We start from the raw sequence: 13,799 nt of genomic DNA, 5'->3' as shown, positions 1-13,799 counted from the left end.
CAGCAGCTCAAGTGCTATTTTGGAAACACTAAATGGAATCAACCATTGTTTTGTTGTATTGCGAATGTCATTCTTTGTATTTTGTATGCTCAAATTCATTGTCCATATATCATAATATACAAGAATACTAACTACTTTCTTACAAAAACCTTTCTGTCAATAACATTTAGTATGGTTAGTGTTTAAACACTACAAAAGGCCAAAGTACTTCAACAAGTTTATTCAAAACATTGAAACAGTTTTACAGTCACATCTCACAAATAAAGTTTTTCATTTTCTAAAACAAATATTTACGGTACTTTCCCGTTTTGGAGAGCCCCCTCATAATGTGGTCGAAACAGGCCGTACAAAGGGTTCAGTGTTTGATACCTTGTATCAAAGATTGGCTTTATAATTCGGAAAAATGAAGAAAAAAAGCGCACCCCAGGCGTACACGTGCTGATAGAGGGATAGCTAGCCAAAGTAGCTTAGTCGCTTATGATCAGCTCATCACAGCCCCAGTCTTCATAGCTTCCGTCGGGAAGATAACGGCGGATGATGATGGGGATTTTACCGCATCTAGTGGACGAGAAAAGAAGGCAGGCTAATGAATGTGATCTATTGTGGTTCAAACCGACAAGATCAATCAAGATTAAGATCAATCATGATGAAACAGTTCACTCGGTGTGTAGTGACTCTGTATAACTAAATACATTTTTGGAGTATGCTTGTAGACCAAATGTATGAGCCACATGTGTCAAAGTGGTGGCCTGGGGGCCAAATCTGGCCCGCCGCATCATTTTGTGTGGCCCGGGAAAGTAAATCATGAGTGCCGACTTTCTGTTTTAGGGTCAAATTAAAATGAAGAGTATAGATGTATATTAAATTTCCTGATTTTCCCCCTTTTAAATCAATAATTGTCATTTTTTAATCCATTTTTTCTGTGTTTTTAGTTCAAAAATCATTTTGTAAAATCTAAAAAAAATATATTAAAAAAGATAAAATAAACATTGTTTTAGATCTATAAAAAGCTGAATATTCAGGGCTTTTAATCAAGTTCCTTTCATCCATTTATAAAAAAAAAATCTAAATATTATATCTAAAATGAAACCGAGTTGACGTTAACGCCGCCCGCGAACCAACCCGAGTCTGACACCCCTGGTATAATCAATGGCGTACAAAAAAAATTCTAATCAACCTGTAGCTTTATGGCAAAAAAGTTGCAATAAAGTGTAAATCCAAACTATTCCAATGGTTTAATGTCACACATACACACACATTACTTACTTGAGCTCTTTCATGGCAATTTGTAAGGGATCTGTTTCTCCTTCCAGCTCTACCATGACTGGTGCGCACATCCTGTTATGTGACATTTGAAAGAAAAACTTTGAAATTACAGTAGTAATAGTTGTAGTCATTTATCCAGTGTCTAAGACAAGACACTCGAACATGTATTCCTGCTTACTTTGGCTAGGATGCAGTGTACATTCCAAATTGGTTTTATATGAACTTTTATACAGGTAGGGTTGCCAAATGCATTAAAATATTGATACTGACATGTTGTATATCCAGTTACAATATTTGGTTGAAACTATAAAAATCCTCCAGTTATTTGTTTTTGTACGACCACTGGTTGCTAGAAATTTGGTGTCACGGGCTAAATTTGATTTTGAATGACTCTTGAAAAAAATATGCATTTTCTGTGAGATTTCGCTCTTCAAAATGGATTGGACGCCAAACATATGATGAACTCATTTCAAGAGTTTTAGTTTAGTTTTTAAGCAAGTGAAAGCAGCATCAAAAATGGTGTAGAGCATTTTCACTGAAATCCAAAAGCACTTTTCCATAAATAAAAAACACTACACGGGTTCACTTACGCTATTTGAAGAGCTCTCGTTCCCAAAACACGGGCTCGCTCATATTTGGTCATGTATGATGTTGTTATCCTCTTCTGGTTGGCCTGCTGACCCTCCCCTGCCGGTAGGATTTGTACGTTCTCTCGATCTTCCTTGTTCACAAGACAAACATTGGCAAAAGATGGACAATCAGGGACTTCTAAAATAAACATTTTTTACTCAAATTCTCGTTTTTTTGGGTCACCCTGTACATTCACATATGTGAATGTAATAAAATACAATAATATAGAATGGGAAAATGTGTTTAGCATAATAAAAAATCACTTCTATTGCCAATTGTTAGTTGTAAACTTATGTTAAATTTGTCCCGGGGGTTTAATACTATGTGGCATTTTTTTGTTTTCATTTCAAGTTATGTCAGGTATCAATTGCGCAATATTTTCATGATTTACAATGCATATATCTACGTAAATTTGTAAAACAAGGGTGCTTGAATCCGAAGCAAAAAAATACACATCATTTTCAGCATTTTAATTCCCTTATCGTCCCAATAAAATTATCGTGATATAATTTGGGGTCTATATCGCCCATCCAGAATACTACTAAACACAAAGAGTTTGACTTACATCTTCTGCATTTTCCAAATCATCTAATCCATCATCCTCTTCGGCATCATCAAAATCTCCATCGTCGAAACTAAAACAAATGGAAGTAGTAGTGAATAAAAGTAACAGAAAATGATTAACTATAGCAAAAACACGATCACAGTTCACCACTATAGAATCACATATTAAGCGGCCACATAGGAAGCACTCATCTTTGATCTTCTTCTTTTAAAATAATCGTGATTCTAAAACCGGCATTATAAATTACTTACTTATCTTCGTTATCCGACATATTCGTCTGCTGATTCGCAAATATGTCAAATTAATCGTTAATATGACTTGCAGCACTGGATGCTGTTTTATGTAAACATCAACACGCGGAGGGCGACGAGCTTTTCATTTCCGGTTCCGCTGCGCACCGTATAAGAAATCCGGAACAATACAGTTTCAATCTTTGTTTCCGGTCATTTGTTTTCGTTTTAAATTCTTATTTTCATTAAGAGAGGGTGTTGTTGCATTTGGGCAAGTTTATTGGGTGACAAAAACTGAAAAGAATATTTACTTTTAACACAAATAAAAGAACGGTTGTATATTTCAATATATAAATTTTATATTATTTATTTCGATATTTAGAATTTGTAAAACCAAATATTGGTCTGAATGTGAGTCATCTCTCTCATGACTTTTTATATTACTTATATGCAAACATGTACATATTATCAAAATAATAATACATGCAAAGTATTTAAAATGTAATGCTACTGCACATACAGTGGTTTATTGACACACTAGAGCCATCTAGTGTTTTCTTACCAAAATTTCCTTTTTTTCTCCATTTAAACAGGTTCTTTTTCTCTCTGTAAAGTATCATCATGGAAATTTCAAGGAGATAAATCATTTATTTCAGTGTGTTGTTAAAGCTTGCATTTGCTTTAGTTATTTTAACTGCTGAAATCCCACAAGATACTCTCATATTTAATTTTATTTATGTGCAAAAAAAAACATGCAGAGTAAACGAATTTCCCCGTAAATTATACATTGTTGATGCTTTGCATGAGTAGAAACCCGAATTGCCCGAGTAATTTTTTACATAAATAAAAATACCTATGTTCTTGCTGAAAATTGTGTTTTTGTGTGTATATGTGTGTCACTCGTTCCATTTCATCATAATCCACAAAAGTTGAATAGAGGAAACTGGACTTTTTTTTATTTTTCAATTTGTTTATTTGTGCACGCCGAAAATATTCAAATAATTTTGGTATTAGGCTGATACAAAAGCTTTTGACAATGACACAAACCTCAGTGTGACACTTAGTAGCATAGTAGGATAAAGCTAACATGTCATCATGTACAAGAATAATTTATTCTGTTGTTTTAGAACATTTTATAGTGTTTACAAAGCTTCAGGTCTTTTTTCCACAGAGTCTTTGCTGCGTTCGCCCTTCTGGTTGAACTTCTTAAAAACCTTGGAGGGCTTGAATTTTCCTTTTGACTTCTTGAACTCTTTCAACTCTTCTTTCTGGAGCTCTGAGAAGTAACCAGCCCAAATGCACACAAAAATATTAGTCAAATATTTACATAACTCTGAAAATGTACAAAAAAAATATTGCATTTTCAAAATAAAATACATTGTAACCTTGGCTGGACTGCATCCCTTCTGAAAATACGTCTTCTTGTCGCTCCCTGATTTGGAAACCGTGTTGCATTATGACTTTTTACATGTAAAAAAAAAGAAAGGTATGCTGATATGATCTATTCTCAATCTACCTTTTTCTGTCTTGATCTAAAATGCTGACGATCTGGTTCCTCTGCTCGATAATGACAAGCAGCTCAGCCATCAGATTTTGCTCCTGACCTCGATCTTCTTCACTCCAGACGTTTTCTGAAATGACAAAAAAAAACGATCAAAAATGATCCTATGCTAGCACAAATAGTTTTGAAATGAATTGAATGCTTTTAATGTCATTATACAAGTGTAATGAGATTTAAAGCTTCACCACAAAGTGCACAAATAACAAAAACAAACAGACAAATAAATAATAACAATAACTAATACAGGGGTCGGGAACCTTTTTGAAAGAGAGAGCCATAAACAATTCCTATTTACAAATATTATTCCTTGAGAGCCATAATCACAATATAAAAGTCAAAACACGTGAAAATGTGCGATTTTTTTTAGTCATTTTACAACTTTTAAAGTACAAAAAGTCTCTTAATTATTTTGACAACATTGTTAAGCCGTTGCTAATCAATGAATGTCAATGAGTTCAATGAGTATCAATGAGAGAATGAATGCAAAAGACTAATGAAAAAAAATACAATGCCACAGTGCCGATGTGACGTTCCCATTGGTGTGTTAGGGACTCTTTTCTCTCACCACCGGTTTCCATATTTTAGCTCAGAGCCATATGCATCCATCAAAAGAGCCACATGTGGCTCCCGAGCCATAGGTTCCATACCCCTGAACTAATACATTAGTAATGAATAATAAATAATAAATGAAAGTCTGCATCACAGTAAATAATCTCACCAGGTTTATTAAGAAGACGTCGAAGTTCATATTCCACATCGGCTTGGCTCTCTTCCAATGTTTTCTGTTTGGCCCTGCCAAAAAATTAGTTTCAATAATTTGCTAGTCCCATGAGAATCCCAGAGGCTACTTACAGATAAACCAGTTCAGTATCTTGTCGCATCAGTATTTGTCTCTCCTGAGTAAGAGCAAGCCATTCGGTCACCAGACGATCTTCTTCATCATCTAGATTATCAAAAGCAAAGTACTTTTAGTATTTTACGTTTTTTTTTTACAGTAGAAATTTGATTTTAAAGCAAATGCCGAATGAACCATTGTTGCACTCTCTGAGATTTCTCTCCAACTCCACGCCTTTTTCTTCCATTGCCTCGAGCTGTTTCTTCAATTCTTTCATTTCCTCCTGTAGATCTGCTGCAGATGCATACTGGTCTGCCTTCACCTGTCAAATAATAAATAATAGTAGTCTGTGTCCTTGTCCCCTGTGATTGGTCGGAACACTAAATCAGGGCCTGTTGCCCAAAGTCAGCTGGGATAGGCTCCAGCACCCCCCGCGAGCTTTGAGAGGATAAGGGGTAGAGAAAATGATTGAATGGATATTAATATCGATATGAGTAAATATATAAATAATTCAATTATAATTTAAATATAAACTATTTGAATGAAAATGAGGCAGTCTGGCGGATGGGTGGTCAGCTCGTCGGCCTCATAGTTCTCGGATCCTGGGTTCAAATCCAGGTCGGTCCACCTGTGTGGAGTTTGCATGTTCTAGTTTCGACATATTGTTATCATTTTTTTACACTGCCTGTGTTTACAATGATTGAGCAAGTGACTTGTCAAAATGCATAATGTATTTTTCTTTTCGTTGGATTTTAATGTACAAAACATCCATGCCAAGCAGTGTTGCATTCTAGATGCCTCGATTGTAGGATTTTTGTTTTCTCATGTTATATCCCTTATTTTTGTTACTTGCCATAATGTGTTTTTGATATGAACTCTAGAAGGATATTGTTTACAAAAATGTACAAGCACTCTAAAAATGTGTTTTTTTTGTTTTTTGTTTTTTTCAGTTGGATCAAGTATGCATGAAACGAAAAGAAAAATACATTATGCATTTTGACATGTCACTTGCTCTATCATTGTAAACACAGGCAGTGTAAAAACGGGTCTGCGTGGGTTTCCTCCGGATACTCCGGTTTCCTCCCGCCTTCCAAAGCCTGGTGCCCTAAGTCAGCTGGGATAGGCTCCAGCACCCCCTGTGACCCTTGTGAGGATAAAGCGGTTCAGAAAATGAATGGATGAATATGATTGAAAACAATAACAATAGCACTCTAAACCTTTTTTTTTTTTTTGACTGAATAAAACTTATTGAAAACAATAACAATAGCACTCTAAACTTTATTTATTTTTTTACTGAGAGGGGAGAATGACATTCAACCCTCCCAATTTAAATGTTTTGGATGTCTAGCGCTGTCAATGGCAGCCAATGAATTACCAGAGTTCCATGTAAGGGTTAAAAAAAATGTGCACGGCGGTCTTAATTCAAGAAACACACCTTCCTTTTAATGAGTGGAAACCCATATCCTGGAGCAGGGGCCCGTCCAGATGTGAGACCCTGGAGCGTCTTTGATTTGGTCATTTCAGTTCTTGCATCAAAATGTTCCTTCTCTTTGCAAACCTGCTAAAATAGAAAATGAATTTTTATGTGTCTGTCATTAAAACAATGTAATACAACAACAGGTGCTAATCTGTACATTTTAAGCAAAATTGAAGGTCCTTTTTTACCTCACTTAGTGTTGAAGAATGTAATTTCCTCTCTTCTGTCATGTCAGAAGAGAGCTTCGTCGATGGGACAGCTGGCACAGAGAGACTTCTTGTCAAAATGGGAATATTATTTATTGTTTGGGGGACAATGGGAGTCACTGGCTGGAATTTATTACTTCTCTTCGTTGCCCCCAAATCTGGACATTTGATATGAGTGGTAGCTCTCATATGAGTATCTTTGAGATGAAGTTCCATTTTGACTGCATCGTTCTCCTCCAGGTCTTCGCTAAAAGGATTGGGAGGAGGGACTTTTGGTCTGTACCAATACACCTGGCCATTTGGATCACGTTTGGAATGCATGGGGGGTCCTGGTGATTGAATTGGGGGCAATTGTGTCCATGGTCCGGGATGGATGATTCCCAGCCATGGGTGATTGGTTTTGACAAGATTTCTCGGTCTCCTGTCGGACAACAAGGTTAGTGTTGACTAGTGTTCTGATTCTCAAGAGTTACAACCAATGTTCCCTCTAAGCTGCGCGCGTGCGCAATTGCGCACTACTCTCGTCTTCTCTGCGCACAGCAAATCATATGGAGCGCACAAAATAAAATCCCTTTATTTTTTTAATTATTTTTTTTAGCTGTGAGGCCGACGCGCGAACCACTCATCCGCCGGGCCACCCATTCATAGATATTGATCATTACATTTTATTATTACTAAATCATTTATGTGTAGTAGACATACACCTGCTACTGGTGTGTGCCCATAGCGAGCAATGATGATGTTGCTCACACTGGTACTCAGTGTGCTCAGGGAGGTTGTCTTTCTGCCCAGACAAACAAATAATTAGAGGGAACATTGGCTACAACAATCCATAAACGAGCGTCCTCCATGTTTGTTTCACAATAAAGACTAGGAGTGGGCACCTCTCCATACGATACAAGGCTCACGATTTCAGTGATCTCATAAAATGCCGATACTACAACAATTATTGATACAAGGGTCAGAAATTTAATCTGTGATATATGACCATGCTGTTATTAAAGGGAAAGCAAGCTATTTTTAAATGGAAAAATAAACAATGATTATTGCATATAATTTGTTGAAAAACTAGTCTTTACAGGCCAGGAGCATATTTCAGTGCAACATTTTTTAAAATAATTATAAGAATAATATATTATTTTAAACAATTGAGGGTATTTTAAGGCATAGCCTGCCATTGAAAACAATAGTGGTCCAATTCATTATACTTAGAAGACTGGCTTGTGAGGATAAGCACTTCGTAAAATGAATTATAATTCATTAATCAGTTCATGGTGGGTGTATTTGGGATACAAGTATCACGATATATCGCCATGAAAATATATTGTAACACACCTAGTAGGAACCACAGTGGGTTGAACAGAAGAGTGTTAACATTTTTTAGCATGTGTGTAAACTATAAATAAGAGAGACTGGAATTTTTGCAAGGCAGATAAGCTGAATATTTACAGAATCAAAATCGGGCCAGGAAAATTCACCCTCCCTATTGTGAAACTTGGAGGACAATCTTTATTGTACAATGCAAAAAAAAACAAAAGTATCCGTTAACTTACGTGTGAGATGACAAATAGGAAGACTGACTTTGACCAGTGGATTTGTCTGTATAAGATAATAAACATTGGGGGGAAAATATGAATATTTGATTCACAGCAGCCTCAAACTGTAATGAGACCTAAATAAGATGTTTGAATAAAACTATTTCGAGGAAAACAGCAATTTATGCATTGAAAAACGTGCAAACTTTGTAGAATTGTCTTATTCTCTTGCTTATATTCTTAGTAGGCTCCACTTTCTTACCTAGGTCTACAATGTCTTGTGTCTTGTGTCTGTCTTGCTACTGCCACCAAGACATTTCCCAAATACGGGATGAAATAAAGTTCTAATCTAATCTAAATATTGTCAAAAATATTGAGAATTATCTAAGTATTGATACTGAATACTTGTATATATGTATTGGATTGCAAAAGAATGAAATCATTGCCACTTGACCATTTTAACTTAGCCTATTATTTGTTTCCACCTGTTTAGAAATGAATTTATTTACAAGTTTTTACGAGAAAAACTAGAATGCCACTATCAAATAAAACTGCGTTTCTTTACCTGAGGTGCTGTTCACTGTTTGGGAAGTTTGAGCCAAGGGTTCAGGGACAGAAACTGGCGTCTGTTCTGATGCCAGCTGCTTACTTTCTTCAGATACTTGAACAAATGACGACGAGAACTCAGAGAACTCCTCAGAGTTGGTGACTTCCTCTTGTCCGTAGTTTCCTGCCAGATCTGATTCCTCCTTGCCATCATTTTTCTCTTCCATGCGTCCTGGAATCGGAGATGGCGGCTTTGACATTCTTCTCTGCATGTCAGATGACTCATGCTGTGCTGTTTGCTCTATTGGCAGTGGTTTATCAAGCAGTCTGTCAGGTGACTTTGTTTTTTCAAAGTACGTAGAGACGCTCTTGAGAGTCAATCCGCTTAGATGTAGGCGGTCGTCCCATAACTTCAACTTTTCATCAGTATGAAACGCTCTTATTATGTGGTCACAACAGATAAAAGAGCCAGCATCCTTTCCTGGAGTGTAAAAGCCTGCTGCGAGGGTGCCGTGGCATACTTGGCATCTGAAAGACAAAGGTTTGTTAGTCTAAATGTCTCCGATAAGTGTGTAGCATCTTTACATCTTTGAAAAATATACAGTAAAATACTGGCAGATGTGGTTGCCAGATTTATACTGTTAAATAAAGAGAAATATTTAATCATTCATTGACGCATTAAGAAGGCTCTCGTAAGGATAAGCGGCTCAAAAAATGAATGAATAACACACAACTGTTGTTTCAGCTGAAATGAGTAAAAAAATGGAAATTCAGTTGGATGGTATTCAACTAGAATTTGAATCAAAACTATCATTGTGATAATGTATTAATTCCACAAATTGGTCTGTATTAGCTCAGTAGTCAGCACGTTTAACTGCTAAGATGACGTTCAAATTCTTGATTGAGGTGACAATGAGTAAAGGTGCAACATAATGTGACCACCATCGATTCGGGTTACATGTCAATTACAGTAATATAACATAACAATGTTACGTTTACACAACTATGATTTTCAGTCAAAAAATGTACGAAAATCCACATTGATGTTACGTTATTTTATGCTTTTCACATTTCTTTTATTGGTAAAAAATGCATAAACTGCATTTTACCTTAAATTTGATTTTTTTTCCTATATTCTACAGCACATGTGTCAAAGTGGCGGCCCGGGGGCCAAATCTGGCCCGCCGCATTATGTTTTGTGGCCTGGGAAAGTAAATCATGAGTGCCGACTTTCTGTTTTAGGATCAAATTAAAATGAAGAGTATAGATGTATATTAAATTTCCTGATTTTCCCCCTTTTAAATCAATAATTGAAATTTTTTAAACATTTTTTTCTGTGTTTTTAGTGCAAAAATCATTTTGTAAAATCTAAAAATATATATATAAAAGCTAAAATAAGCATGGTTTAGATCTATACAAAACTGAATATTCAGGACTTTTAATCCAGTTCTTTTAATCTATTTATAAAAAAAAAATCTAAATATTATATCTAAAATGGTCCAGCCCACATGAAATCGAGTTAACGTTAACGCGGCCCACGAACCAACCCGAGTCTGACACTCCTGTTCTACAGTATAAGATTACTTGAGTGAGCACACCTGAAACAACTTCGATGCCATATCTCCCCATGGATCGCATGTCTCTGAATGAGATAAACAGGTTTGATGCAAAAGTGACACACACTGTGTCGACTTCTATCACAATAATGATTTTCTTCACTGGTGAGTTTTGAAGGCGAATGCTGGAGAAATGAAAAGAAACAAGAGATTTTGAAAATATAGATGATGGACTCATAATTATTCCTATACATTTGAAGATTTACTCTTTCGTCACCTTGTTGGATGAAGTGATGTGTGTTAACCTCAAACTGGAAGAACTTGCTGCAAAGTCAACAGAGAAAATGTCAATGATGAATAATGATTCTCTCATCTTCTGTAACACGACATGTGGTAGCCACGATATTGGTCATGACTAAGGAGAAAATGTCATCGTATAGTTGTCATATGGGTCACAATAGATACAATTAATATTGTCATTAAATACCACATTGCAAAGTCACATAACTGTGACCATGTAACACAAGAACAGGAACATTTACTGTTCTCATAACAAACATATTTACTTATGCATCATTAGTTGTTCAACATTATAAGCATTTTCACATACATTTATCAAAAAAAGCATCATAAAAAAAGGCAAAATGTCTTTTGACAAACTGCAATACTATAAAAAGTATAACATATACTAATACACATACACCTTGTGGATTTCCTGTGTGTGGCTCCATTTTTTTTACCTAGGTCTACAATGTCTTGTGTGTCTTGTGTCTATCTTGCTACTGCAACCAAGAAATTTCCCAAATACGGGATGAAATAAAGTTCTAACCTAACGTTATATGGTAAAGAAATAGAATACCCACATGGTCCTCAATGGTATACTAGATTTATACATTTATATGTTAACTCATTGGCTGTCACTGAGACATCCAATCCATTTTGACTGAAAGAGTTGCCAAGTCCTCAGTCAAATGGGATTGGACGTCCATCACCGTCCATGTCAGTGACACTTAATCATCTAATGCTAAACATCCCAGTAAAAATGGACACAATGTCTATGATAGTTAATGAGTTGATAATGTAGCTACAGGCAAATCTTCTTTACATTGCTTCTAATAACGTCTCTCCCAAATTAATAAAATACAGTGAATATAAAAGTCTTTACTACACCCCTGTTCAAATGGTATACATAAAAATGTAATACTTCATGTGACCTAGAATTCAAACAATACAATTCTTCGCACAAGCAAGAATAAACAAACAACTGATGGTTGCACAAGCGTCCACATCCTTTGGGTTGTGGCTGTCCTTAACAGGAAACAGTCACATTAAAACTCATGTTATTAGGCGTCAACAGACTCCATTTTAAAAGCTTTTGATAAACTCCTTTGAGAAAATTTTTCAAATTTGTTCATCTTGCTCTTTTAAAAAAAAAGCTCACATGAAATGGAATTTGAACCGGGGTGTGCAGACTTTGTAGCCACTGCACATTGTGCTCTTTAATCTGCTCTTAGTGCAAACAAGGTGATGAAGACTTCAAATTAAAAGAGAGTATGATTCCTCACACACCGTTAAAAGGCTTGTTGAAGTAGTGGTAATACTGTGAAAGGTAGGTGATGACACTCAAATAGTCAGGCACCTCACTGGTAAGCATTTCTTTAGGAATTAGGAAAGCGGGAATGCCCAGTTTTGTCTCCGCAACCTCAAAGGCCTGAAAAAAAAGAGATATAATACCAGATTTAGGAAATTTGTTTTGGCCATATTTAAGAATTTCACATCTCTAGTGATCTTTTACAGACTATTATGCCACCGTGCATGTTTTTGGAATTACTGAGTGTAGTATTACATCTTTGTTCAGATGACACGTTTCCATTGTGGGGAAATAGTAACTCACCAGTTGGTTGTTTTCATAAACATTGGCTCTGGAGAGGGATCTGAAATCTCTGGAGCAAGGTAAATAAGGGGGAAAAAGTTAACAGCAAGCACACAAATGACAGAACAAATGAGCTGTGTCTATTCCTTTGTAACAACAGAGCAATTCAGAGTAATCCAATTTTGTGTAAAGGGACGGGAAGATGTCAAAGTGGCAGATTATAGTGAAGAGATTAGTCCCACTCACAGTCAATGTTAAATCCAGATTAAACAGCATGCTAGGGCAAATTGAGGTTTTTGGTGGAATGCAAACACAAGCAGCCCCGAAATAGAGTTTCCCTCCTTCACAATTAAAGAAAAAATCAGTACTACTCACATGAGATCTGGGCGGTGTTTGTGAATGATGGCACAAAATGCAAGTCCATCTCGGAATGAGGTGGACAGATTATTGATTTCCAATTGTGGATAAGAGATGCAGATTTGGCTGCACCACTTCAGCAAAGCTTCCCTCGATGCCATCGTGTCATGTGGGACACGGGACCTCATGACACGAGGGTTGGGTCAGCGTGACGTATATCAACACAACAACGTGGAGGTCGAAGGAAAAACATCTCCGAGGCTACATTTAGCGGACTAGAAAACTAAATTTTCGCAAGATTCAAAACATTCACAAAAGTTGATCTTACGCGTCAAAACTCTGTCACAGCAGACACGTAACGGCGTGAAGCAAAAGGAAATGTGTAGGTTAGGTGAAATCCACAAGAGGTGGTAACAAACTAAACAGAAAAATATCTTCTCGGTGGTTGTCCATCCATCTTGCTGTTCCACACTCGGTGAACCACGTAATAGCTGCCACAAGAGGGAGACAAACTCCTGTTGCAAGATTTTTTTTAAATTAAACAGTAGGCCTACATACGTCTTCTCGTGATGATTTATGATTGATGATGATGATGTTGATGATGGTGGTGATGATGCTGATGAGGAGGAGGAGGAGGAGGATGAGGAAGATGATGATGATGATGATGAGATGATGATGATGATGATGATGATGATGATGATGATGATGATGATGATGATGATGATGATGATGATGATGATGATGATAATGATGATGATGATGATGATGATGATGATGATGATGATGATGATGATGATGATGATGATGATGATGATGATGATGATGATGATGATGATGAAGATGATATCACTCACTCACTCACTGTCACTCAATGTCACTCACTCACCAAAAAATTAAAGAAACATTTTCAAATTAGGAATAAACTTTATTTACCCAGATATAGATTTACTAAGACAATGCCTAAATACTAAAAATCATGTCTGATCATTTTGTAACAATGACATTGAAAAAACTGTTTTGAGACATTTAAATTCATTCTTCAAAATAAGAACCATAGGATTTTCTATAAATCTCATATGAACGGCAAAATGTCCCCCACAAATGCACACAAAAACATTGAAAAATCTACCCCCGATTTAAATGAGGAAATTAAATTAAAAAA

General features: G+C 36.2%; 2 protein-coding genes across 4 annotated transcripts; both read right to left on the bottom strand.

Annotated features, from left to right (window-relative positions):
- Window positions 1-204: 204 nt before the first annotated feature.
- polr2f (RNA polymerase II, I and III subunit F) lies at window positions 205-2,862 on the bottom strand. Its single transcript, XM_077619044.1, has 5 exons — window positions 2,713-2,862; window positions 2,462-2,531; window positions 1,857-1,987; window positions 1,267-1,338; window positions 205-558 (listed from the first exon to the last, which is right to left on the bottom strand). Exons 1-5 carry the CDS (start codon window positions 2,730-2,732, stop codon window positions 468-470), a joined length of 384 nt encoding a protein of 127 aa, XP_077475170.1. The 5' UTR covers window positions 2,733-2,862; the 3' UTR covers window positions 205-467.
- Window positions 2,863-3,762: 900 nt separating this feature from the next.
- Window positions 3,763-13,163, bottom strand: LOC144088512 (MICAL-like protein 1). 3 transcript variants are annotated; one of them, XM_077618971.1, is made up of 15 exons: window positions 12,656-13,149; window positions 12,302-12,350; window positions 11,977-12,118; window positions 10,685-10,731; window positions 10,450-10,592; window positions 8,871-9,379; window positions 8,324-8,369; window positions 6,753-7,191; window positions 6,523-6,645; window positions 5,283-5,409; window positions 5,105-5,195; window positions 4,971-5,044; window positions 4,208-4,322; window positions 4,077-4,123; window positions 3,763-3,967 (listed from the first exon to the last, which is right to left on the bottom strand). In XM_077618971.1, exons 1-15 carry the CDS (start codon window positions 12,823-12,825, stop codon window positions 3,834-3,836), a joined length of 2,256 nt encoding a protein of 751 aa, XP_077475097.1. In that variant the 5' UTR covers window positions 12,826-13,149; the 3' UTR covers window positions 3,763-3,833. The 3 variants fall into 3 exon arrangements, with proteins under 3 accessions (XP_077475097.1, XP_077475096.1, XP_077475098.1); XM_077618970.1 differs by having other exon boundaries at window positions 6,523-6,648; window positions 12,656-13,148; XM_077618972.1 differs by having other exon boundaries at window positions 3,778-3,967; window positions 4,069-4,123; window positions 6,523-6,648; window positions 12,656-13,163.
- Between the last annotated feature and the right edge of the window lie 636 nt (window positions 13,164-13,799).

This window comes from Stigmatopora argus, chromosome 14, assembly GCF_051989625.1.
Source record: "Stigmatopora argus isolate UIUO_Sarg chromosome 14, RoL_Sarg_1.0, whole genome shotgun sequence".
In the NCBI taxonomy this organism is placed as follows: domain Eukaryota; kingdom Metazoa; phylum Chordata; class Actinopteri; order Syngnathiformes; family Syngnathidae; genus Stigmatopora; species Stigmatopora argus.
This window is presented reverse-complemented; position numbering and strand designations above follow the sequence as displayed.

Bases quoted from the DNA above. Each gene is read 5' to 3' on its own strand.
- polr2f (XM_077619044.1), bottom strand. From the start codon at position 2,732: ATGTCGGATAACGAAGATAA. The intron at 1,988-2,461 runs GTAAGTCAAACT...CTTGTGAACAAG, and splicing joins ATTTGGAAAATGCAGAAGAT to GAAGATCGAGAGAACGTACA. The intron at 1,339-1,856 runs GTAAGTGAACCC...GTCACATAACAG, and splicing joins ACGAGAGCTCTTCAAATAGC to GATGTGCGCACCAGTCATGG.
- LOC144088512 (XM_077618970.1), bottom strand. From the start codon at position 12,825: ATGAGGTCCCGTGTCCCACATGACACGATGGCATCGAGGGAAGCTTTG. The intron at 8,370-8,870 runs GTAAAGAAACGC...TATCTTATACAG, and splicing joins AACAGTGAACAGCACCTCAG to ACAAATCCACTGGTCAAAGT. The intron at 3,968-4,076 runs GTTACAATGTAT...GTTACTTCTCAG, and splicing joins AGGGATGCAGTCCAGCCAAG to AGCTCCAGAAAGAAGAGTTG.